Here is a 25,303-nt window from a genome sequence, read left to right as displayed (position 1 = left end):
TACCATTTTGGAAACTAGACCCCTCGGGGAACGTAACAAGGGGTAATGTGAACCTTAATACCCTACAGGTGTTTCACGACTTTTGCATATGTAAAAAAATTTATATATATTTTTTACCTAAAATGCTTGGTTTTCCAAAATTTTTACAATTTTAAAAAGGGTAATAGCAGAAAATACCCCCAAAAATTTGAAGCCCAATTTCTCCCGATTCAGAAAACACCCCATATGGGGGTGAAAAGTGCTCTGCTGGGCACTACAGGTCTCAGAAGAGAAGGAGTCACATTTGGCTTTTTGAAAACAAATTTTGCTCTGGGGGCATGTCGCATTTAGGAAGCAAAAAAAACCCCCACGTGGCATACCATTTTGGAAACTAGACCCCTCGGGGAACGTAACAAGGGGTAATTTGAACCTTAATACCCTACAGGTGTTTCACGACTTATGCATATGTAAAAAAATATATATTTTTTTTACCTAAAATGCTTGTTTTCCCAAAAATTTTACATTTTTAAAAAGGGTAATAGCAGAAAATACCCCCCAAAATTTGTAACACAATTTCTCTCGAGTACGGCGATACCCCATATGTGACCCTAAACTGTTGCCTTGAAATACGACAGGGCTCCAAAGTGAGAGCGCCATGCGCATTTGAGGCCTAAATTAGGGACTTGCATATGGGTGGACATAGGGGTATTCTACGCCAGTGATTCCCAAACAGGGTGCCTCCAGCTGTTGTAAAACTCCCAGCATGCCTAGACAGTGAACAGCTATCTGGCAATACTGGGAGTAGTTGTTTTGCAACAGCTGGAGGCTCCGTTTTGGAAACAGTGGCGTACCAGACGTTTTACATTTTTATTGGGGAGGGGGGTTGTATAGGGGTATGTGTATATGTAGTGTTTTTTACTTTTTATTTTATTGTGTGTTAGTGTAGTGTTTTTAGGGTACAGTCGCACGGGCGGGGGTTCACAGTAATTTCTCGCTGGCAGTTTGAGCTGCGGCAGAAAATTTGCCGCAGCTCAAACTTGCAGCCGGATACTTACTGTAATCCTCTGCCCATGTGAGTGTACCCTGTACATTCACATTGGGGGGGGGACATCCAGCTGTTGCAAAACCACAACTCCCAGCATGTACGGTCTACCAGTGCATGCTGGGAGTTCTAGTTTTGCAACAGCTGGAGGCACACTGGTTGTGAAACACCGAGTTTGGTAACAAATTCAGTGTTTTGCAACCAGTGTGCCTTCAGCTGTTGCAAAAGCTACAACCCCCAGCATGTACGGACAGCAGAAGGGCATGCTGGCTCTTGTAGTTATGCAACAGCCGGAGGCATGCTACTTTGGCTGGGGATGCTGGGGATTGTAGTTATGCAACAGCTGGAGACACACTGGTTTGCTACGTAACTCAGTGTGCCTTCAGCTGTTGCAAAACTACAACTCTCAGCAGTCACAGACAGCCAACGGGAATGCTGGGAGTTGTAGTTATGCAACCACCAGATGCACCGCTACAACTCCCAGCATGCACTTTAGCTGATTGTGCAAGCTGGGAGTTGTAGTTATGCAACAGCTGAAGGTACACTTTTCCATAGAAAAAATGTGCCTCCAGCTGTTGCAAAACTACAAGTCCCAGCATGCCCATAAGGGAATGCTGGGAGTTGTGGTCTACCTCCTGCTGTTGCATAACTACAGCTCCCAGCATGCCCCTTTTGCATGCTTTGAGCTGTTGCTCACCTCCTACTGCTGCTGCTGCTCCACGCCGCACAGGTCAGTCCTGCCGCCGCCGTCGCTCCTGGGGCCCCGATCCCAACAGGGACGCCGGGGATCGGGGTCCCCAGCACCCGGGGTGCACGTCCCGCACCCGCTTACATCCTCCGGAAGAGCAGCGGAGCGGGTTGCGGGAGTGACACCCGCAGCAGGCGCTCTGATTGGTCGGCCGGTAATCCGACCGATGAATCAGGGCGATCGTGAGATGGCACCAGTGCCACCTCACCCCTGCTGGCTCTGGCTGTTCGGGGCCATCTCTGACGGCCCAGATCAGCCAATAATTCCGGGTCACTGGAGATCCGATTGAGCCGGAATCCGCCGCAGATCGCTGGACTGAATTTTCCAGCGATCTGCGGCCATCGCCGACATCGGGGGTCATCATGACCCCCCGACGCGATATGCCCCGATGTCTGCTGAACGATTTCAGCAGGCTTAGGGCACCGGCTCCGCTCCAGATGGTTGCGGGGGGCCGGTAAAACACATGACGTTCTCATACGTCATGTGTCCTTAAGGACTCGGAAATGGAGACGTATGAGAACGTCATGTGTCCTAAAGGGGTTTATAGGGAAATCCGGTGAAAAACTTTTTTTTTTTTTTTTTAATCAACTGGTGCCAGAAAGTTAAACAGATTTGTAAATTACATCTATTAAAAAATCTTAATTCGTCCACGACTTATTAGCTACTGAATACTACAGAGGAAATTATTTTCTTTTTGGAACACAGAGCTCTCTGCTGACCTCACAACCACAGTGTTCTCTGCTGACACCTCTGTCCATTTTAAGAACTGTCCATTTTAAGAACAGAACAAAATCCCCATAGAAAACATATGCTGCTGACAGTTCCTAAAATGGACAGAGATGTCAGCAGAGAGCACTGTGGTCATGATGTCAGCAGAGAGCTCTGTGTTCCAAAAAGAAAATAATTTTCTCTGTAGTATTCAGCAGCTAATAAGTACTGGAAGGATAAAGATTTTTTAAAATAAGTAATTTACAAATCTGTTTAACTTTCTGGCACCAGTTGATTTAAAAAAATAAATAAAAAGTTTTCCACCGTAGTACCCCTTTAATAATTTTTTTTTCTGACACATTTTTTTCACTATTTTTTAGTCCCCATAGGGGACTATTGCATGCAATCTGTAGATTGCATACACTGATCAATGCTCTGCCATAGCACATCATTGATCAGTGTTATCAGCGTTCCTTTACTACTGCCTGACGGCATGGAGCACGGTAAGAAACATCTGGCCATCCTCTCAGCTGATCAAGACAGTGCGATTTCACCGCGGTGATCCCGATCAGCATCCCTGACATAACAGCAGTATTTCAGGAGTTTTAGACGCCGCAATTATCTTTGATCGTGGCATCTAAAGGGTTAATGCAGGACATCACCCCGAACGGTGATGTTCGGCATTTGCCACAGGTCCTGGCTATGACATGCGCTCAGTTGCTGAGCGTGCTGCATAGTTTGGCAGCATGCACAGGGCACCTCTGTGGTACCTGCTGGTAGAGGTCCCACCGGCAGGTATCGGTTTACGTATACTGGACATTAGCATGAGTACAAGTACTCGTTCAAATGTCCGGTATCAGTTCCGAAAAAGGTATCGGGACATCCCTATTTGCTGTCACTTGGGCTCACAGCCCATAGACATAGAAAATGTGCTTTTATATCATATATCACTGTTTTTGACTGCAGTCCAAACAACAGATGATAAAAATGGACTGGTGACACAGGCTTATTAGAAGCTCAGACACAAATCCAATCCCCCCGACATGTTTTTCTCCTCAGAGCTTCATCAGAGGTCTGGGTTAATGACTATTATCCCTGGGAGTGTTTGTTCTTATATAGCCTCTGCCTATGACATTAGACAGATGTGGAGGAGTTAAATTATTTATTAATACATCAATATGAAGATAGACAAAACAAAGGCAAATATAGCAACACAATTGATTGGTGCAATTTTATTGCTACATTTGCCTTTATTTTGTCTATTTTCATGTTGATGTGCCAATAAGTAATCAAAGCATTCATTTTTTTAGAGATAATAGCATATATATAAAGGGTGTGCAATGTTTTGGTCCTCCTTGGATCTTTTCCACCATATACGTCGGCGGCATAGGGAGAAGAGGTTTTAGTTTGTGAAAAGGAACTTTTGTAAAAAGACTGAATAATTATTATTTTACATACATTCAGCACAAGACCAGACAAACTATATTAAAAACTATTAAAAACACACCAGATGATTAAAATGGACTGGCGATATAGGCTTATTAAAAGCTCAGACACATAGCCCCCCCCTGACATGTTTCGCTCCTCAGAGCTTTATCAGAGGTCTGGGATAATGGCTATTATGGTCTTTTATAGCCTTTTCCTGTCACACCAGACCGATGTGGATGAGTTTTATTATTTATTAACACATCAACATGAAAATAGACAAAACAAATGTAAATGTACACGATTGATTGGTGCAATTGTATTGCTACATTTGCATTTATCTTGTCTATCTGCACTTTGATGTGTCAATAAGTAGTGATGAGCGCCATTGCCTATATTCAAATTTGTGATATTTTGCGATTATATAGACGAATATTCGTCCTATATTCGCAAATTTCGCATATTCGTTATATTCGCATATGCGAATATTTGCATAAGTAAATATTTGCATAATTGCGTATTTGAGGAAGACACCAGTGAGGGGGTGGGCAACTATTACTATTGGTTGCTAGGGATGTTGTTGATAACCTCTGACAAGTGTATTTGCATCATTGTAATTGGCCCACAAGTGAAAAGAGGGAATATGCAAATATTCATATATGCGCATATGCGGGGGAAAAAGCGAATATTCGCAATTTCGAATATATAGCAAATATATATGCAATATTCGCGACTTTGTGATATTCGCGATAAAAATTTTAAATGCGAATATTCGTGCCCAACACTATCTATAAGTAATCAAATCATTCTGTCTGTTTTTTTTTTTTTATATCATTCCCTCCTAAAGGCTTCAATATGCCCAGGGCTGTATACTGAATGCATAGGAAAATATATCCTGAGTATCTGTACACTATGTAGATATATATATGTGGGTATCAATTAACTATAGCAGCAAACACTATAGTAACGGAAATGTGAGGCAATGCACAATACTATATAGGACTACATCATAGAGACTACTATAGAGAACTTTTTTATTCTGCCATTTGGTGCACATTACATAGTATCCAACATTTACAATGCATCAACCTTTTTTATATACATGCACTAAAATTGTGGCACAGAACAATTGAGACATATTTTAAATTTTATTTATTTAACTGTATTTTTATTAAAGATTTTTCAAGTACATAAAAAAACACGGTAACAGGAATCAAGCATGAGAACACATCCATGACATAGGAAAACAGTTCCCTTTGAGAGAAACAAGTCCAATCCAGAACAATAGGCACAGTCCATATTTTAAATCAACTGGTGCCAGCAAGTTAAACAGAATTGTAAATTAGTCTTAATGTAGAGTGGAAACAACTGGCACTACCTGTTTTCTATGCTTCCATATGATTATAGAAACATAGAATGTGTCGGCAGATAAGAACCATTTGGCCCATCTAGTCTGCCCAATAATCTGAATACTATGAATAGTCCCTGGCCCTATCTTATATGAAGGATAGCCTTATGCTTATCCCACGCATGCTTATACTCCTTCACTGTATGTGCAGCGACCATTCTGCAGGAAGGCTATTCCATGCATCCACTACTCTCTCAGTAAAGTAATACTTCCTGATATTACTTTTAAACCTTTGCCCCTCTTATTTAAAACTATGTCCTCTTGTGGTAGTTTTTCTTCTTTTAACCCCTTCCCGACCTATGACATACCTGTACGTCATGGGTGGCAAGGTGTTCCCGACCCATGACATACAGGTACGTCATGAACATTACTGCCGCTACTCGCGGCATCCCGCAGCGCCCGGAAAGATGGTGGCTATCACTGATAGCCAGCCATCTTACCGTGCGACCACGGGGGGTTTCATCCCCCACCCCCCCCAGCGATCGCTGCTATCAGCTGGTCAAATCTGACTAGCTGATAGCAGCGTTTCGCTATCAGAATACTTAGCAGCGCGGTGTGTGAGTCCCGATCACGGGGATCGGGACACACACCGCTCTGCTAAGTGTCCCTGACCCGTCCCCCGGCGTCACTTACCCGTCCGAGCGGTGTCCCGAGCGGTCCCGGCGTCCTCCATGCGGTCCCGGCTGCGCTGCGTCCCGGAGGTGAGTTTGCAGCAGCAGTGCGGCATCTTCATTGGCAGCAGTGAGATCGCCGTAAAGCGATCTCACTGCTGCCTCTGAGAGTTTCAAAACTGCAACTCCCAGCATGCCCAGACAGCCTTTGGCTTTCTGGGCATGCTGGGAGTTGTAGTTTTGCAACATCTGGAGGCACACAGTTTGGAGACCACTGTATAATGGTCTCCAATCTGTGCTCTTCCAGATGTTGCAAAACTACAAATCTCAGCATGCTCAGTCTGTCCAGGCATGCTGGGAGTTGTAGTTCTCTAACATTTGCAAGAGCACAGATTGGAGACCATTATACAGTGGTCTCCAAACTGTGGACCTCCAGATGTTGCAAAATTACAACTCCCAGCATGCCCAGACTGCCCAAGCATGCTGGAAGTTGTAGTTCGGCAACATCTGATCCTTCAGATATTGCCGAACTACAACTTCCAGCATGCCTGGGCAGTCTGGGCATGCTGGGAGTTGTAGTTTTGCAACAACTGGAGGCACACTAGTTGGGAAACATTGTCCGTTTCCTTCCTCAGTGCCTCCAGCTGTTGCAATTGTTGCAAAACTATAACTCCCAGCATGCACTGACAGACCATGCATGCTGGGAGTTGTAGTTTTGCAACAGCTGGAGGCACACTGGTTTGGAAACACTAAGTTTGGTTGCAAAACACTTGAAAGTTTATTACTTAACTTAGTGTTTCCAAACCAGCGTTCCTCCAGCTGTTGCAAAACTACAACTCCCAGCATGCACGGACGGCCAAAGGGCATGCTCGAAGTTTGCAACAGCTGGATGTTTGCCCCCCCCCCCCCCCAATGTGAATGTACAGGGTACACTCACATGGGCGGAGGTTTACAGTGAGTGCTGCAAGTTTGAGATGGCGCAAATTTCGCGCTGCAGCTCAAACTTCCAGCGGCAAACTTGCTGTGAACCTCTGCCCATGTGACTGTACCCTAAAAACACTACACTACACTAACACTAACCTAAAATAAAAAGTAAAAAACACTACATATACACATACCCCTACACAGCCCCCCTCCCCCCAAAAAATGAAAAACTTCTGGTACGCTACTGTTTCCAAAACGGAGCCTCCAGCTGTTGCAAAATAATAACTCCCAGTATTGCCGGACAGCCATTGACTGTCCAGGCATGCTGGGAGTTTTGCAACAGCTGGAGGCACCCTGTTTGGGAATCATTGGCATAGAATACCCCTATGTCCACCCCTATGCAAATCCCTAATTCAGGCCTCAAATGCGCATGGCACTCTCTCACTTTGGAGCCCTGTCGTATTTCAGGGCAACAGTTTTGGGACACATATGGGGTATCGCCGTACTCGGGAGAAATTGCCTTACAAATTTTGGGGGTCTTTTTCTTCTTTAACCCCTTATGAAAAGGTGAAGTTGGGGTCTATACCAGCATGTTAGTGTAAAAAAATAAATTTTTTACACTGACATGCTGGTGTTGCCCTATACTTTTCATTTTCACAAGAGGTAAAAGGGAAAAAAGACCCCCAAAATTTGTAACGCAATTTCTCCTGACTACGGAGATACCCCATATGTGGGCGCAAAGTGCTCTGGGGGCGCACAACAAGGCCCAGAAGGGAGAGTGCGCCATGTACATTTGAGGCGATTTGCACAGGGGTGGCTGTGCCATATGTGACGCCATTTTGGAAACTACACCCCTCACGGAATTTAATAAGGGGTGCAGTGAGCATTTACACCCCACTGGTGTATGACAGATTTTTGGAACATTGGTCTGTGAAAATGAAAAATAAAATTTTTGATTTGCACAGTCCACTGTTTCAAATATCTGTCAAACGCCAGTGGGGTGTAAATGCTCACTGCACCCCTTATTAAATTCCATGAGGGGTATAGTTTCCAAAATGGGGTCACATGTGGGGGGGGTCCACTGTTCTGGCACCATAGGGGCTTCCAAAATGGGACATGCCCCCCAAAAACCCTTTCAGAAAAACTCACTCTCCAAAATCCCATTGTCGCTCCTTCCCTTCTGAGCCCTCTACTGCGCCCGCCGAACACTTTACATACGCATATGAGGTATTTCCTTACTCGAGAGAAATTGGGTTACAAATTTTAGGGGGATTTCTCTCCTTTTACCCCTTGTAAAAATTCAAAAATTGGGTCTACAAGAAAATGCGAGTGTAAAAAATGAAGATTTAGAATTTTCTCCTTCACGTTGCTGCTATTCCTGTGAAACACCTAAAGGGTTAAAACACTTACTGAATGTCATTTTGAATACTTTGGGGGTGCAGTTTTTATAATGGGGTCATTTATGGGGTATTTCTAATATGAAGACCCTTAAAATCCACTTCCAACCTGAACTGGGCCCTGAAAAATTACGATTTTGAAAATCTTGAGAAAAATTGGAAAATTGCTACGGAATTTTGAAGCCCTCTGGTGCCCTCCAAAAGTAAAAACTTGTCAATTTTTTTATGCAAACACAAAGTAGACATATTGTATATGTGAATCAATATGTAATTTATTTGGAATATCCATTTTCCTTTCAAGCAGAGACTTTCAAAGTTAGAAAAATGCTAAATTTTCAAAATTTTCATGAAATTTTTAGATTTTTTACCAAGAAAGGATACAAATATCAGTGAAATTTTACCAATAACATAAAGTAGAATATGTCACGAAAAAACAATCTCGGAATCAGAATGATAAGTAAAAGCATTCCAAAGTTATTAATGTTTAAAGTGACAGTGGTCAGATTTTCAAAAAATGCCCAGGTCATGAAGGTGAAAATGGGCTGGGTCATGAAGGTTAAATATGCTCTCCTCCTTTACCATGTTGATTCCCTTTATGTATTTAAAAGTCTCTATCATATCCCCTCTGTCTCTTCTTTCTTCCAAGCTATACATGTTCAGATCCTTTAACCTTTCCTGGTAAGTTTTATCCTGCAATCCATGTACTAGTTTAGTATCTTCTTTGAACTCTCTCTAGAGTATCTATATCCTTCTGGAGATACGGCCTCCAGTACTGCGCACAATACTCCAATTGAGGTATCACCAGTGTTCTGTACAGCGGCATGAGCACCTCTCTCTTTCTACTGCTTATACCTCTCCCTATACATCCAAGCATTCTGCTAGCGTTTCCTGCTGCTCCATTACATTGACTTCCTACCTTTAAGTCTTCTGAAATAATTATTCCTAAATCCCTTTCCTCAGATACTGAGGTCAGGGCTGTGTCAAATAATCTATATTCTGCCTGGGGGTTTTTACGCCCCAGGGGCATTATCTTGCACTTAAACACATAAAATTTCTGACCATTCTTTTAGTTTGCCTAAATCCTTTCCATTTGGCGGATCCCTTCAGGAACATCAACCCACAACTGATGGCCAGGGGTCCCACGGCTGGACTTGCACATCAAAGGAATAAACGGTGCTGATCTCAGAAAGATCCAACAATGTCCATAGAACACAATTCACATAGAAGAAAGAGATCGCACTCACCAGTCCTGAGCAATCGTGCTTTATTTCGTGCAGTGAACGGGGGTTAAATCTTCAAAAGGCAGGTGAAGGAACGACACGTGTTTCACGCTACAAGCGCCTGTCAGCAGAGAGCACTGTGGTTAGACAGAAAATAAATTTAAAAAGAAAAGAACTTCCTGTGGAAGGATTAAGATTTTTTAATAAAAGTAATTTACAAATCTGTTTAACTTTATGGTACCTGTTGATTTAAAAACATTTTTCTCCACCAGAGTACCCCTTTAAACTACAACGAGAATAAGTCAAGTATGCAAATAAGAAGGCACTTGTGCAGGAACAACAAACTTAAAAGCAAGGAATGAAAAACTAAAACAAACAAACAAAAACAAAACTCCACATGGGGGGGTGGGGAGCCAGAGAAAATACAAACAATAGACAACAGAAAACAACAAGAAGGGGGGGGGGGGGAACAATGGAGAGAAAAAGGGTGAGGAAGGGAAGGAGATCATGGAGGCTGTTGGTCAGAAAAGCGATCCCAGGGTTCCCATATAGGATCAAATACGTGAACTGTATTCTTCAAAGAGGCATTAAGTGATTCGAGAGACCGGTTCTCTTGGCTGAGCTACAACTTTGCAATCAAAATCTTGGCAACCAGCAGTATATGAAGGAGGAGCATATTTGTTTTTTTTTGCCCAGAGACCATGGAGATAGGTGCAGGAGATAAAGCAGGGGGTTGAGGGGAACAGAGACATCCAAGACCTCAGACACTAAGCGTTCAGCACTAGCCCAGGGTCCTAAAATTAACATGCATGACCAGAATATGTGATAAGTAGACACACAGTGCATTTTTCAACATATTTGTAGCTGTAAAAATATGACTGTTTTTATTTTATTTTAATTTATTTTTTGTTTTGTTCTAAATGCTAAATTTTAGAAAGTTTTTGTAAATTCCCACTAATATATTTTATGCAGCTGACTAGATACTAAATATGCTCTCCCCTTTTACACTAATTCAGGGCTATTGTATACCCCATCATTTACAAAAATTGTTTTTCAATGTGTTTGACTAGCACTGCTGCTCTGGTCCTCCCCACAGGTGTTTAGAAGGCTGCATGGAATGCCCGTATATATCCCACATCACCACTGCCCAAAATAACTGGCACAAGACTGTTGGAGTTAATGATTGACTGCAACAGGGACATGGAGTATCGTTGCATACATAGGCTGCAATATACGCAGGATCTTTGTGCATTTCTAAGCCTTTTTATACATTGTTATGATTATTATTGGTATGCTTGGAGAAGAATAGCTTGAAAATGATTTATACTTTAGAGCACCTCTTACTTTCCATTGTACACAATTTAAGCTCTTATATTGCCTTATAACATTGATTTCTTTTTCATAGGTATTCGCTCTTGGAATATCAACCTTGATTCCTGTAATCTAGATGAGCAACTGAAGCTATTTGTGACAAGACATCTGGCTCACTTTTCTCCAAATGTCAAAGGTCTGCATGTGTTTTTGTTTTTGAATCTATGAAAATATTTTAGAGCTAAATTGAGAATTTATATATTTTATCAAACTATCATCCTTACGTAGCGAACAGAATGTGTAAGCAATCCAGAAAGAAGAAATGAAGATATAGCACTCACCCAATGTTGAAATACGTGGAGGGACTTTATTGGAACATCAAATAGGTGCAAACATCACATGGGAGATGAACACAGATACACGAGCTTCAAGAGGAGTGGCAACAGCCCCATTTCACGGTGTGACCAAGCAGTGTACAGACCGCGAAACAGGGCCATTGCCACTCCTCTTGCAGCTCGTGTAGCTGTGTTCGGTTTTCTGTCTCCCGTGTGATGTTTGCACCTATCTGATGTTCCAATAAAGTCCCTCCACGTATTTGAACATTGGGTGAGTGCTATATCTTCATTTCTTCGTTCTGGATTGTTTGAATTGTGGTTCCAATAAGTTTTTCCACCTCCTGTTGTTGCTCAGCACCTGTAACTCCAGCGCCATCCACACACAGGATCCCCGGGGGTCAGCGTCAGTGCTGGGAGCCTTTTCTTTTATGTACTTAGAATGTGTACGCATATTCCTTTTTTGAAAATGTAAAAGCAGTTTATGAAGTTTGTATAAAAACAGAAGGAAAAAAAAGGGTCTACATCTTCCCAGAAACAGCAGAGAGATCATGCTATAAAACCAGACATAGCCTAAGGACTAAATTGGGACTTTTTTTTGCACCATAATACACCATGATTGTTTGTAGTGTTACAGCTTTCGGTCTGCAGAACAGTTCCCCAATGGGTAATAGGATCATAGCTGGTGTAGATTTCAAAGTGCGGCCTGCGGGACAGGCGAAGCAACACCTGATTCATTAAGAGGCCGTAGCCTCCTCTAATGAATCAGCTGAATGCTACGGCTGCTGAGGCTTTACTAAAGACCGACATGTGAAATGCTAATCCTAGTAGCCACCACCATAGAATATCAAGTGAAGCAGTAATTTTAACAAGATAAGAGATGTAGTAAGGATTGGTTTGAAAATATAAAAATTAAGTTGATGAAGGGGCATAGTTGCACGGTAGCAGTTCCGACCTATCATGATTGATGTGCAGACCAGAAACCTCCCACTGTCTAAGAGGGTGGGGGTAAGAAACAGGTCATCAGCTATTAAGCTCAGTTTGTATTCCCTGGCTCCCACCTGGAAACCTAAGATATCTGAATGGGATCTGATAAGGTTAGCTAGGGGTTCTATGGCTATGGCGAATATCGCCGGTGAAAAAGAACACCATTGTCCTGTCCCTCTCATGATAACTTCCTCATAGCATTAGGATCAGAATAGAAAAAAATGAAGGGCTTTCCAATAGGGCCCCCTAAAGCCCATCAGTTTGAGAGATGAAAACAGGTAGTCCCAGGACAAGATGTCAAAGGCTTTTTCAATATCCAAAGCTAGAATAACTAGGGGAGTTTTCTTCTGATTGGCAGAATATAGTCAATACTTTTAGTACTGAGCTGTATAAAAATAGTAGGGTCCTTCAGCAAAGACTGGCTTGTGGTTGGTTTTGGTTGGGTATTATTCAGGCAAACAAATGCCTAATAGAGGTTATGTAAAGTAAAAAAAAGGTTGAAGTTAGCATGAGATCAGTTTTGGAGTAGGAATGATAGGAGGGTGAGAGGTAAGTGTTTCCCCAGTTATAACTGTGCAGTTCTCTTCAAGTATTAGCTATGCCTATGTCTTGGGACCTAAGTGCTTTACCAAAGCCTCTGAGAAAATGGAAGCATCTGCAGCATATGGGCTGATGAAGATTGTTTGTAAGAACAACTCTTTATCTCTTTAAAATTAACCACAGCAGAAAACCATTCCTAGATGGGAATGTTAGGTAAGGATGAATAACCACAAAAAACCTTGCATTTTTGATCGGTGCTCTCATCATGTATGCATCACGCTGATGTCTGCCATTAACCCCTCAGATTCCATGATCAATACAGATCACGGCATCTGCAGCAATGCGAGCGTCATGCAACATGGTGGCCGGAGGTCCCTTTACCTGCCTCCGGCCGTCTCCAGGGGTCTTCTGCTCTGGTCTGAGATCGAGCAGACCAGAGCAGAAGATCACTGATAACACTGATCATTCCTATTCCTATGCATAGCACTGTTTAGCATATGAAATCCAATGATTGCTATAAATAGTCCCCTATGGGGACTATAAAAGTGCTAAAAAAAAGTTTAAAGAAATGTGAAAAAGACCCTCCCCCAATAAAAATTGAAATGGCCCCTTTTTCCTATTTTAACCCAAAAAAGCGTAAACATTTTTTTAATAAACATATTTGGTATCACCACATAAATGTCCGAACTATCAAAATATAATGTTAATTATCCTGTATACTGAACGGCGTAAATCTAAAAAAAGTGATTCAAAACTTAAATAAAAGCAAAAGTGGCACCGATAAAACCTACAGATGACAGCACAAAAAAAAAGCACTCATACTGCCTTGTATACAGAAAAATTTTAAACATAATAATTTTGTTTAAAAAGTTTGAGTTTTTTTTAAGCTGCAAAATAATAGAAAAGCATATAACATGGGTATAATTTTAATCGTATTGACCCACAGAATAAAGAAAACGTGTAATTTTTACCGTAAAGTGTACAGTGTGAAAACAAAACCCTCCAAAATTTGGTAAATTGTCGTTTTCTTTTCAACTTCCCCACATAAATAAAACATTTTTGGTTGCGTCGTACATTTTATGGTGAAATGAGTGATGTCATTACAATGTAAAATTGGTCACGCAAAATACAAGCCCTCATATGGGTCTGTGGATGGAAATATAAAAGAGTTGTGATTTTTAGAAGGCGAGGAGGAAATGTTTAATGGAGGGGAAAGAGGCAGGTGGTCAGTCAGAGTGAGTATACTATAAGTTGCAAAGACCCAGGTCGCATCAGCTCAGGCTCATCTTACATAAATGCCCACTGCATGTAAACCCTGACTTACATGGGTTGCAAAGCTCTGATACAATTGGTGGCAGACTGTATGAATCTACATAGGTTGTAGATGGAAACACTGTCACAGTGATAGCCGAGATATGAGATATTCAGAGTGGCAGAAGGCTATAGTGCAAAAATTGGACACAAAGTGGTACTGGAAACCCATAGTTCCCACTGATGATGTATAGAAATTCCATGTGGGTCTCGGAGAGGCCTGATGCAAACTACCGCACTAGACAAATAAGTACTTCAGTTATATAGAAAGCTTTCACTCCCATATTAAATCTTTTTCATAGAGTATTTGGGCACCCAATTTCCATAATGGCCTCTAGATGGCATTGAGGGTCAGCAACTGTACAGTGAGCACTAGAATCAGTACTTATATATATGTGAAACAGGAGGCCATACAGTAGACTGTGACCAATCGCAGTAAGTGTAGTAGAGCTGAGAATTTAGGTAATTAAGCCGATTATAATGCTGAGAGCCAATGCTTGCATCTGCTCTCTCTGCTAGCTAGGCCACCTCCTGCATACATACGATTTAAGCAACCCATTGGCTCTTAGAGAAGGGGGGCACAGCCCTCGTTGGTCACATCCTCTTTGCTCGAGGGACTGCCCTCTTCCAATTACCAATTACTGTCGCTGTTTCATTTGGCAAGTGTAAATTCACGGTCAATTATAGAGCCCATTTGCAATGAAAACTGTAAATGATTTGCTCTATTAGAAAACTTTGGTAAGCAGTACTTAGGTAGGCATAACTAGTTCCCCATTCCCTTAATAGGTAGTGTGTCCCCCCCCCCCCCCCCGTAGGCAGGTATGTCCTCAGGTAGGTAGTCCCCCAAGTAGGTAAATACAACCTTAGGTAGGTAGGTAGACCCCCCAACTATGTAATTAATTGAGTAGGCAAGTAGCCTAGTAGGTAGGTATGTAGGTAAATAGGTAGCCAGGTAGCTATCAAGGTAGGTAGCCAAATAGTTAAGTAGGTAAGTAGTTATATAGCTAGATATGTAGCTTGGTAGGTAAGTAGGTGTTTAGCTAGAAAGGTAGGTAGGTATCCAAGTGGCTAAGTAGATATGTAGCTAGGTAAGTAGCCAGGTAGGTAGCTAGGTAAGTAGGTAGGAAGCCAAGTTGCATGGTAGGTAGGTAGAAAAGTAGGTATTGTAGTAGCTAGGAAAGTAAGTAGTTAAGTAATTATTTAGGTAGATAGTTAGCTAGCTAGGGAGATAGGTAGCTAGGTAGGTTAGTAGGTAGGTAGGTATATAGACAGATAGCTATGTAGTTAGGTAGGTAGGTACATAGGTAGGTATCCACATGCTTACCTCTGTCCAATGCAGCAATCTCCCATAAATAGGAAAATACAACCTTAGATAAGTAGGTAGATCCCCCGAGTATGTCAATACATCAGTAGGTAGTCTGAAATTGGAAATTCTGCCATAGAAATTCAGCTGTGTACACAGTGCAACAGAATGTAACTGAAGCGAATGGAGCTGCACCAGAAACTCTTCAGCATCGGTAGGACAAACATCTTAGACTCCCCTTGGTGCCCAAAACAGTAAAATTGGGTAGGTTAGTAGGTCCCCCATTAAGTAGGTATATCCCCTACAGTAGACAGCTAGTTCCCCTATTAGGTAGGTATTTAGTCCCCCCAATAGGTAAATAAAACCTTAGATAGGTAGGTAGATTAATCCCCCCAACTATGTAAATATGTCAGTAGGTAGGTAGCCAAGTAGGTAGGTAAATAGGTAGCCAGGTAGATAGGTAGCCAAGTATAAATGGATGTAGGCAGCACACCAAAATAGGTGAAAAAATAAGTGCTTTTATTCCAAGGAAAATTGACAACGTTTCAGCGATCTCTCACCGCCATTTTCAAGACTTGAAAATGGCAGTGAGAGATCGCTGAAACGTTGTTTATTTTTTCACCTATTTTGGTGTGCTGCCTACATCCATTTATATTTAAAGAGGACCGGAGTACCGAGGTTCAAGGGCTTGCACCCAATCATCTGGATACAAGGAGGTGCTGCTTCATATGATAATAGGTAGCCAAGTAGATATGTAGGTAAGTAGGTATGTAGGTAGCCAGGTAGGTAGATAGCTAAGTAGGTAGGTTTTCGGAATTGGAAATTCTGCTGCGGAAATTCAGCAGTGTACACAGTGAAGCTGGATCCATTTAAAAGCAATGGGAGGCTGCTGCACCATAATCTCTGGACAGAATTCTCTAGATTCTCTAAATTCCGTAGTGTGCATAGGCCCTTAAAAGTTTCCGCCAAGCAGCATTTTGGGCAATGTAAGCAACTATAGAATTTACTTACTTTACTAAAAGTGTACCAATTCTCTGTTCTGCCTGCGGGACAGGTGATGCCACGGTCCATTTCACCTCTCTTTCCCTGATGTTATGTTTGCAACCAAGATACATAGTTACACTATGTATAGTCCAGTAATCCAGATGGGGCCTGTACTAATGATACTGAATGTAGGTGGAGAGATTTGCAAATGATACTTAATAGTATAGGGAGGCCAAAGATGATATCCACATGTGTAGTGGGTGGGCTACAACTTGAGGAGGTATTGTGGAAGAGACATAGCTGGTTGACATATTAGAATGGGGCCCAAACTGTACACAATATTCCATGTGCGGTCTAGTTTACAGTGATTTCTTCAATTGCACCTATGCTTCTTTTAATGCAACACATGTATTTATTTGCTTTGGCAGCACTGATCGCTAGAGATAAACTTACTGTCAACTAAAATGCCTAAGGCTGGGTTCAAATGTAGTATTTTGGTCAGTATTCAGTCCTCATTTTAGAGCTAATTTTGGTTAAAATATATATATATATTTTTTTTTTTTCAAACCCAGGAAGGAGAAAATTACAATGGAAACTGGTGCACCTTTTTTCTATGTTTTTAACCCATTCCTAGTATTGGTTAAAAAGAATACTGAGCCAGTGTGAACCCAGTCATAGTCCTTTTTCATGTCAGTTTTGACTAGTGTTTTTCCATTTAGCAATTTATTGTACCATAGATTTTCCCTTCCCTTGTGCATAACCTTACATTTCAACATTGAACTTCATTGGCCACTACCCAGCCCAAGTTTCAATATCTGTTTGTAACAATGTACTTACCTCTTTTGTGTTACCTACTTAACAGTCTAGTGTTAGCTGCAAAAACTGATATCTTTTTTATCTTCTAGTCTGTAACTGTGCTGCATTTTGTTCTGTTGTGATGAATCATCTCTGGTACTTGGTCATGGATGAGCAACCATCGTGAGTTATTACTTGCAATAAAGGAGCTCTACTGCCATCTAGCACTGGCATAAAATTACATGTAGTTTAGCTGAACATTGAAGTACAGAGCACTGCTGCTCCTTTTTCCTATCTAAAAATGTAATTTCATATATGAAAGGAAATGGAATTACTGCTGCAGTGCTTAGGGTACAAGGGCTGTTTCCTTGTTCTTCATCATGTGGCGCTTGTACATCAAGTTCATACATGGCAGGTTACATCTTAGATTTTTAAACTAAGACTCGGAATGGCATGTAAATTCAATCTGTATTTCCTTATGCACCATTTATAGCACTGCCTATGTTAGTAATTTGTTCACACATCTTGGCCACTTTGTGGATTTTTCTGAGATTTTTCTGGAATAAACCCTAAATTTTATAGTAGCTTTGTGCTTTAAGTTCCGCCCAAAACAGAACCTCAGGGCTGCAACTGTTCGCGAAATCAAGGTAAACCGTGGAAAATAGGTGACTTTTCTCTATAGGGTTTTTGTGTTTATCATCATGTTACATATCATATTGAAAGCTGTCAATATGATCATATAAGTATTCTGACCTATAGACACATAATAATAATAATTATACTTTATATTTATAGATTTTTTTATTACTTCATTAAAATCTTTTCACCAATGAAAGGGATCACTCATGGGCACAGTTTGCACACTTACATATGCTAATCTTTTTCTTGGGTGGTGGGAGAACATCGTAGGAGGATTATATCTACACTAAAATCATATTATATTAGGGCCCTTTTATAGTTGACATTTTGATTTTGTGGGATGGTGGTAGAGATGTTTTTCATACATTTATTTTTTCACTAAACAGGAATATTTGACAATGGTCATCTTTAAACTAGCAACTTTAGGAAGGAGACTGCTACAAATAATCTGTTGCATTGGGAGAGCTGGCATCCAACTCTCCTGAAGAAAGGCATCCCAATAGGACAGTTCTTTTGTATGAGAAGGAACTGTTCACAGGAAGCAGGATTTAATGTTAGAAACTTACTAAAAGATTTTCTGACAGGGGTTACTATAATTAAAGTTACTTTTTTATTTTGTTGGAGGATAAATGTGTACACAGCTCAAAAAGGTGAAGGTGACACTATGATAACACATCTTAGATCTGAATGAATCAACTCATCGTATAAAATACTTTCGTCTTTCCATAGTTGAATGTGCTGACAACAAAATCACACAAAAATTATCAATGGAAATCAAATTTATCAACCCATGGAGGCCTGGATATGGAGTCACACTCAATATCAAAGTGGAAAACCACACTACAGGCTAATCCAACTTTGATGTAATGTCCTTAAAACAAGTCAAAATGAGGCTCAGTAGTGTGTGTGACCTTCACGTGCCCGTTTGACCTCCCTACAATGCCTGGGCACGCTCCTGATGAGGTAGTGAATGGTCTCCTGAGGAGTGTCCTCCCAGACCTGGACTTAAGCATCCGCCAATTCCTGGACAGACTGTGGTGCAACATGGCGTTGGTGGATGGAGCGAGACATGATGTCCCAGATGTACTTAATCGGATTCAGGTCTGGCGAATGGGCGGGCCAGTCCATAGCATCAATGCATTCCTCTTACAGGAACTGCTGACACACTGCAGCCACATGAGGTCTAGCATTCTGCACCAGCATATGGGCTCACAAGGGGTCTGAGGATCTCATCTCGGGACCTAATGGCAGTCAGGCTACCTCTGGCAAGCACATGGAGGGCTGTGCGGCCCCCCAAAGAAATGCCACCCCACACCATTACTGACCCCACGCCAAACCGGTCATGCTGGAGGATGTTGCAGGCAGCAGAATGTTCTCCACAGCATCTCCAGACTCTGTCACGTCTGTCACATGTGCTCAGTATGAACATGCTTTCATCTATGAAGAGCACAGGGCCCAAGTGGCGAATTTGTCAATCTTGGTGTTCTCTGGCAAATTACAAATATCCTGTAAGCACAACCCCCACCTGTGGACATCGGGCCCTCATACCACCCTCATGGAGTCTGTTTCTGACCATTTGAGGGGACACATGCACATTTGTAGCCTGCTGGAGGTCATTTTACAGGGCTCTGGCAGTGCTCCTCCTGCTCCTCCTTGCACAAATGCGGAGGTAGCGGTCCTGCTGCTGGGTTGTTGCCCTCCTACAGCCTCAATCAGTGTTGCTTCCTGAGTGGACAGTGGGATTTAACAGAAGTGTGATTGACTTGGAGTTACATTGTGTTGTTTAAGTGTTCCCTTTCTTTTTCTGAGCAGCGTATTAGTGCCATTTGGGCACATTTGTTCGTATACTATTGTGGTACCCTTCCCCTACCTTTGGACATTTTTTTTGTGTTGTTTAAAGATTACATCTGGCCCAAAGAAAAAACGTTACATTTTATTGGCAATATCGGTATTGGTGCAGATGATGTACAAGTACTTTTGCAAATGTCCTGATACCTATTCAAATACCTCTGTTGGCTTTTTTCGGTCCTGTGACATCATTGATGGCGCAGTATAATGCACCCTCAGTGATGTGCTTGGGTAGTGTCAGGCCCAAGGCCTGATTATGGAAACATACATGTGTTTTATAATTGCATCTATGTATAATCTAAGACCTGGGGGGTGAGGGGTCATTCAGACGGTGTATCCTGTGTCTTTTGTGTATTGCAGTTTATTGGGGGTCTGGCTGTGTGTTTACATCTTCTTTGAAGTCATGCACTCTGGTCCCATCATATAATCAAACACATAAGAGGCCAGGAAAAGAGAAGACCCCCTGGTGGGATCAGAGGGGAGGGGGGTATGAAGTCTCCCTCCCAAGAAAGCAGTTATGATATATTTAAACAACGCTAGACTAAAAGTTGGGTGTTCAATCCTGTGGAACAAGCTGACAAGATCATCCTAAGAACAGCTGGAATCTCACTCTCTCTCATGGACCGGAGGTCGAGCAGACCAGAGCAGAAGATCACCAATAATACTGATCAGTGCTATGTCCTATGACTAGTCCCCTATGGGGACATAAAAAGTGTAAAAAAGAAAGTACAACATTGTAAATAAAAAAGCAAAAAAATTTGAAAAATTCCCTCCCCCAATAAAAAAGTAAAATGTCCGTTTTTCCCATGTTACCCCCAAAAAAGCGTTAAAAATAATTAATACACTTATTTGGTATCGCCGCATGCATAAAAGTCTGAACTATTAAAATATATTGTTAATTATCCCGTACGGTGAATGGCGTAAACATAAAAAAATTTAAAAAAGTCAAAAATTGCTGCTTTTTTGTCACATTTCATTCCCAAATTTTTTTTCAAAAATTTATAAAAAGTAAAACCTAAGCAAAAGTGGTAATGATATAAACTACAGATCATGGCGCAAAAAAATGAGCCCTCATATCGCCCCATATACGGAAAAATGTTTGTTAAAATTTGTTAAAATGGTTTGAGATTTTTTTAAGCAGTACAATTATAGAAAAGCCTATAACATGGGTATCATTTTAATTGTATTGACCCACAGAATAAAGAAAACATGTCATTTTTACCAGAAAGTGTATAGCATGAAAACAAAACCTTCCAAAATTTGCTAAATTTCGGTTTTCTTTTCCCCATAAATAATATTTGTTTGGTTGCACCGTACATTTTATGTTAAAATAAGTGATATCCTTACAAATTACAATTGGTGATGCAACAAACAAGCCCTCATATGGGTCTGTGGATGGAAATATAAGAGATTTATATACCAAAAGGACAGAACGTCTGGCACCACCAGTATCGCTAAGCCCTATGTATGTAGACAAGTGTGTGGCCCGGGATCCGTGCATGCGGACAGGTGGTGCTACGAGTAGTAACCAGTCCAGACAAGGCAATTAATATAGAAAGGAGACTTGGCAACTCACCATAACTGCAGTTGAACTTCTCTTTATTCCAAGGAAAGCACTGTACACATCAAGGTAAGGGAGGGCTGGAAGGGAGGCAGGGGGTGCGGGTAGGACTGCACAGTTTCGTGCCGATCTGGCACTTCTTCTTGCTACTTGCACATCCATGTATGGCAAAATTGAAAAAAAAATGCTGTTATGCTAATTTTAGGGGGTTTAGTTCCTGTGTAGTAAAATTTACATATTGGGGATCATTTACTAAAAGTTGAGTGTATTTTTTTTTTTGTGTGTTTTTTTTCTTTCCGGCAGGTATTTTTCCATGGTATTTACTATCTTGTATTTGCTCATTTTACACATGCTCTGAGCTGTGGGGTTTTCCAGAGCTGAAATCCACCACATTTAATGTAAAAACATTAGTAAATGTGTTAGTTTCTTCCAAAAATGTAGATTTTTAGCTTTTTATGGTACCATTTTTGTTTGGATGGGACTTTCTGATTGCTTTTTTTGTTTTTTTTCTCGTATATGAAGTGACCAAAAATGATATGACATTGACCACATGGTTTAACTAACATATTTTAATAGCCTGGACATTTCCACCTGCGGTAATACCACATATGTTTATGAAAAGGAAAAGGGGTGATTCAAACTTTTATTTGGGATGGAGCTAATTCACATTTATTTCCTATTAGTTTAAATTTTTTTATATTTTTGAGTCCCTATTGGGGACTATTACATGGCAACCTTGTGATTGCGTACATTGAATAATGCTGTGCTATATCACAGCATTGATCAGTGTTATCAGTGTTCCATCAGTGCTGGCTGCTAAGGTTGCCTGCTCTGTTGGAGCACTGATTGGACAGGGCAGGTAGGGACCCTTCACCTGCACTCTCTGCTGATTGTGACCCTGCAGTTTCTTCATGGTGGTCCCGATCAACTCCCTGAGCTAATCCTCAACGATATTTCCTGCATTTATATGCCGCAGTCAACTTTGATCACGGTGTGTAAAGGGTTAATGCTGGACATTGGTCCGATCAGTGATGTCTGGCATTAGCAGTGGGCCATGGCTGCTGATAGCGGCTGGGACACACCAAGTATGAAAGACGCTCTGGTCCTGAGAGTGCTTCACTCAGCGGAAGCAGGCACAGGATGTACATCCTGCATCCTTATTGCAGGCCACCATGTGTCTCCATGGTAACAGATTTAAAAATAAATGCTGTCATGCAAAATCCTGCTTCTTTATGTCCCCTCACTACTGTATCCTTGGTAGATTAACCCCTTAAGGACTCAGCCCATTTTGGCCTTAAGGACTCAGACAATTTAATTTTTACGTTTTCATTTTTTCCTCCTCGCCTTCTAAAAATCATAACTCTTTTATATTTTCATCCACAGACTAGTATGAGGGCTTGTTTTTTGTGCGACCAGTTGTCCTTTGTAATGACATAACTCATTATATCATAAAATGTATGGCGCAACCAAAAAACACTATTTTTGTGGGGAAATTAAAACGAAAAATGCAATTTTGCTAATTTTGGAAGGTTTCGTTTTCACGCCGTACAATTTATGGTAAAAATGACGTGTGTTCTTTATTCTGAGGGTCAATACAATTAAAATGATACCCATTATTACATACTTTTCTATTATTGTTGCGCTGAAAAAAAATCACAAACTTTTTAACCAAATTAGTACGTTTATAATCCCTTTATTTTGATGACCACTAACTTTTTATTTTTCCGTATAAGCGGCGGTATGGGGGCTCATTTTTTGCGCCATGATCTGTACTTTTTTTTGATACCACATTTGCATATAAAAAACTTTTAATACATTTTTTATAATTTTTTTAAAAATAAAATGTATTAAAAAAGTAGGAATTTTGTACTTTTTTTTTTTTTCGTTCACGCCGTTCACCGTACGGGGTCATTAACATTTTATTTTAATAGTTCGGACATTTACGCACGCGGCGATACCAAATATGTCTATAAAAAAATTTTTTACGCTTTTTGGGGGTAAAATAGGAAAAAACAGACTTTTTACTTTTTTATTGGGGGAGGGGATTTTTCACTTTTTTTTTTACTTTTACTTTTACATTTTTTTTTACACTTGAATAGTCCCCATAGGGGACTATTCATAGCAACACCATGATTGCTAATACTGATCTGTTCTATGTATAGGACATAGAACAGATCAGTGTTATCGGCTATCTTCTGCTCTGGTCTGCTCGATCACAGACCAGAGCTGGAGACGCCGGGAGCCGGACGGAGCAAGGAGAGGGGACCTCCGTGCGGCATTCTGAATGATCGGATCCCCGCAGCAGCGCTGCGGGCGATCCGATCATTCATTCAAATCGCGCACTGCCGCAGATGCCGGGATCTGTATTGATCCCGGCACCTGAGGGGTTAATGGCGGATGCCCGCGAGATCGCGGGCGTCGGCCATTGCCGGCGGGTCCCTGGCTGCGATCAGCTGCCGGGATCAGCCGCGCATGACACGGGCATCGCTCCGATGCCCGCGGTTATGCACAGGACGTAAATGTACGTCCTGGTGCGTTAAGTACCACCGCACCAGGACGTACATTTACGTCCTGCGTCCTTAAGGGGTTAAAGAGTACCTGTCACCAAACTAAACTTTTAATATATTGTTCCTTATGTAATTATAAGACACTTTGCTATTTACTTGCTGTTAAAATTCTCAACCTTTATGTTTTTAATGTGATTGAAAAAACTGCCACTAGGTGGATCTGTTCTGTTCCCTGCCGAAAGTCAAACAGTAAGTTTGGTCTCCTCCCAGCCTGGCAGGAGACCAAACTCAGGAAGTGCGTGTGGGGCATGGCGAGGCTCAGCTCTCGCAGGCTTAAGTGATGTCATGCCTGCTTTGGAATTCCCACTTTCTCCTGCGGGGAGCTCACACAATGTGAGCAAGGGGAAAGGTACAATACAGAGCTTTTGAAAGCTCTGAAAAAATCTTTTAGATAGGGAGTATAATCTGAGTTAGTTTAGAAAAGATGTTTAAAATATGGTTTGATGACAGGTATTCTTTAACAAGAAGTAGAGGGGCAGATAGATGGCAGTATGAATGCATCAGATTATATACAGGGTTTGTTTTCAGTATGTTACCATGGAGATGCATGGCATAATAGCTGGAGACACAAACATTTTGGAGATTTTTAATGAAGACTATTTGAAAAGTTACTGAATAATGAATTTTAGAGGCAATAGAGCAATAAAGAAAATGGCAGGGAAGTGGAAACTTCTGTAAAAGGGGTACTCCACTCCCCAGCGTGCGGATCATTTAGATCCGAACGCTGGTGCGGGCTTCAGGGGTCACCCCACCCCCTTGTGATGTCATTCTCCACCCCACGTGACATCACGCCCCGCCCCTCAATGTAAGTTTATGGGGAGGAGGTGCTGCCCATGACCAGTCACTGCATTTTCCAATGGAGAGGGTATTGTAATTGATTTCTATCCTCAACTTTCCCTTAAATGAGGTTTTATACATCACATCCATTCTGCTGGCAGTAAGGGCACTAAAATAATTGCTCTTGAGTACAGGCCAATGGCGTATTAGTCTAATTTATGTTATTTTAACAAATCACTTTTTCTTTGGCTTTTCATGGCTTCTGTTTCCTTTCTTTTTTCTTATAAACAATATCCATTTACTATCCTCATGTGTTTGTGTAGTACTGCAAGCTAAATTCTATGAATGCTTCTATTGTAAAACATTTCAAATAATTGTCAAATGGCTGACCCCAAAAGCCAATGTTACTGTGCACTGCAGCAGGGTATGGGCTGGAATATATTCATTCAATATATATTCATTCCACTGTGCTCAGAGCATGCAACTCTCTCCAGACTGCAGCAGAACAGGTGGTGCTGTAACAAGGGTATGCTTGTGTTGCTATGGCAACAGAAGTCTCTTATTCTTATCCATAAATCTAGACAAACTGCAGATATTTTGCAGATAAAACATTGCAAACCCAGGTTAACGCAATGTTAGGTGTAGACTAAGAGGTACACTTCCAACCACATGAAGGACTGTGCACATGCATCATTGAGATTTTTATCCTCTAAGTCCCCTAAATTAGTCCAAGAACATTAATGTTATGTGATTATAAAAAAAACATTTTTTATAGTTTTATATTTCTTACAAAATTGTTTAATATTATAGATTGTATGCAACCATAACGTAGGCAAAGCAGAGTCGTCATAACGTATATAATGCAACCACTGTCATTTAGTAGATT

At 41.3% G+C, this 25,303-nt stretch overlaps 1 protein-coding gene across 1 annotated transcript in view; it reads left to right on the top strand.

Moving 5' to 3' along the window:
* The window catches only part of MAP1A (microtubule associated protein 1A), a 246,497-nt gene that overhangs the window by 41,895 nt on the left and 179,299 nt on the right, over window positions 1–25,303 (top strand). The window contains exon 2 of the mRNA XM_056572091.1: window positions 10,868–10,969. Coding sequence (XP_056428066.1) covers window positions 10,868–10,969 — 102 coding nt within the window. The remainder of the gene's footprint in view (window positions 1–10,867; window positions 10,970–25,303) is intronic.

Source organism: Hyla sarda, chromosome 4 (assembly GCF_029499605.1).
Source record: "Hyla sarda isolate aHylSar1 chromosome 4, aHylSar1.hap1, whole genome shotgun sequence".
NCBI classification, from domain to species: domain Eukaryota; kingdom Metazoa; phylum Chordata; class Amphibia; order Anura; family Hylidae; genus Hyla; species Hyla sarda.
This window is presented reverse-complemented; position numbering and strand designations above follow the sequence as displayed.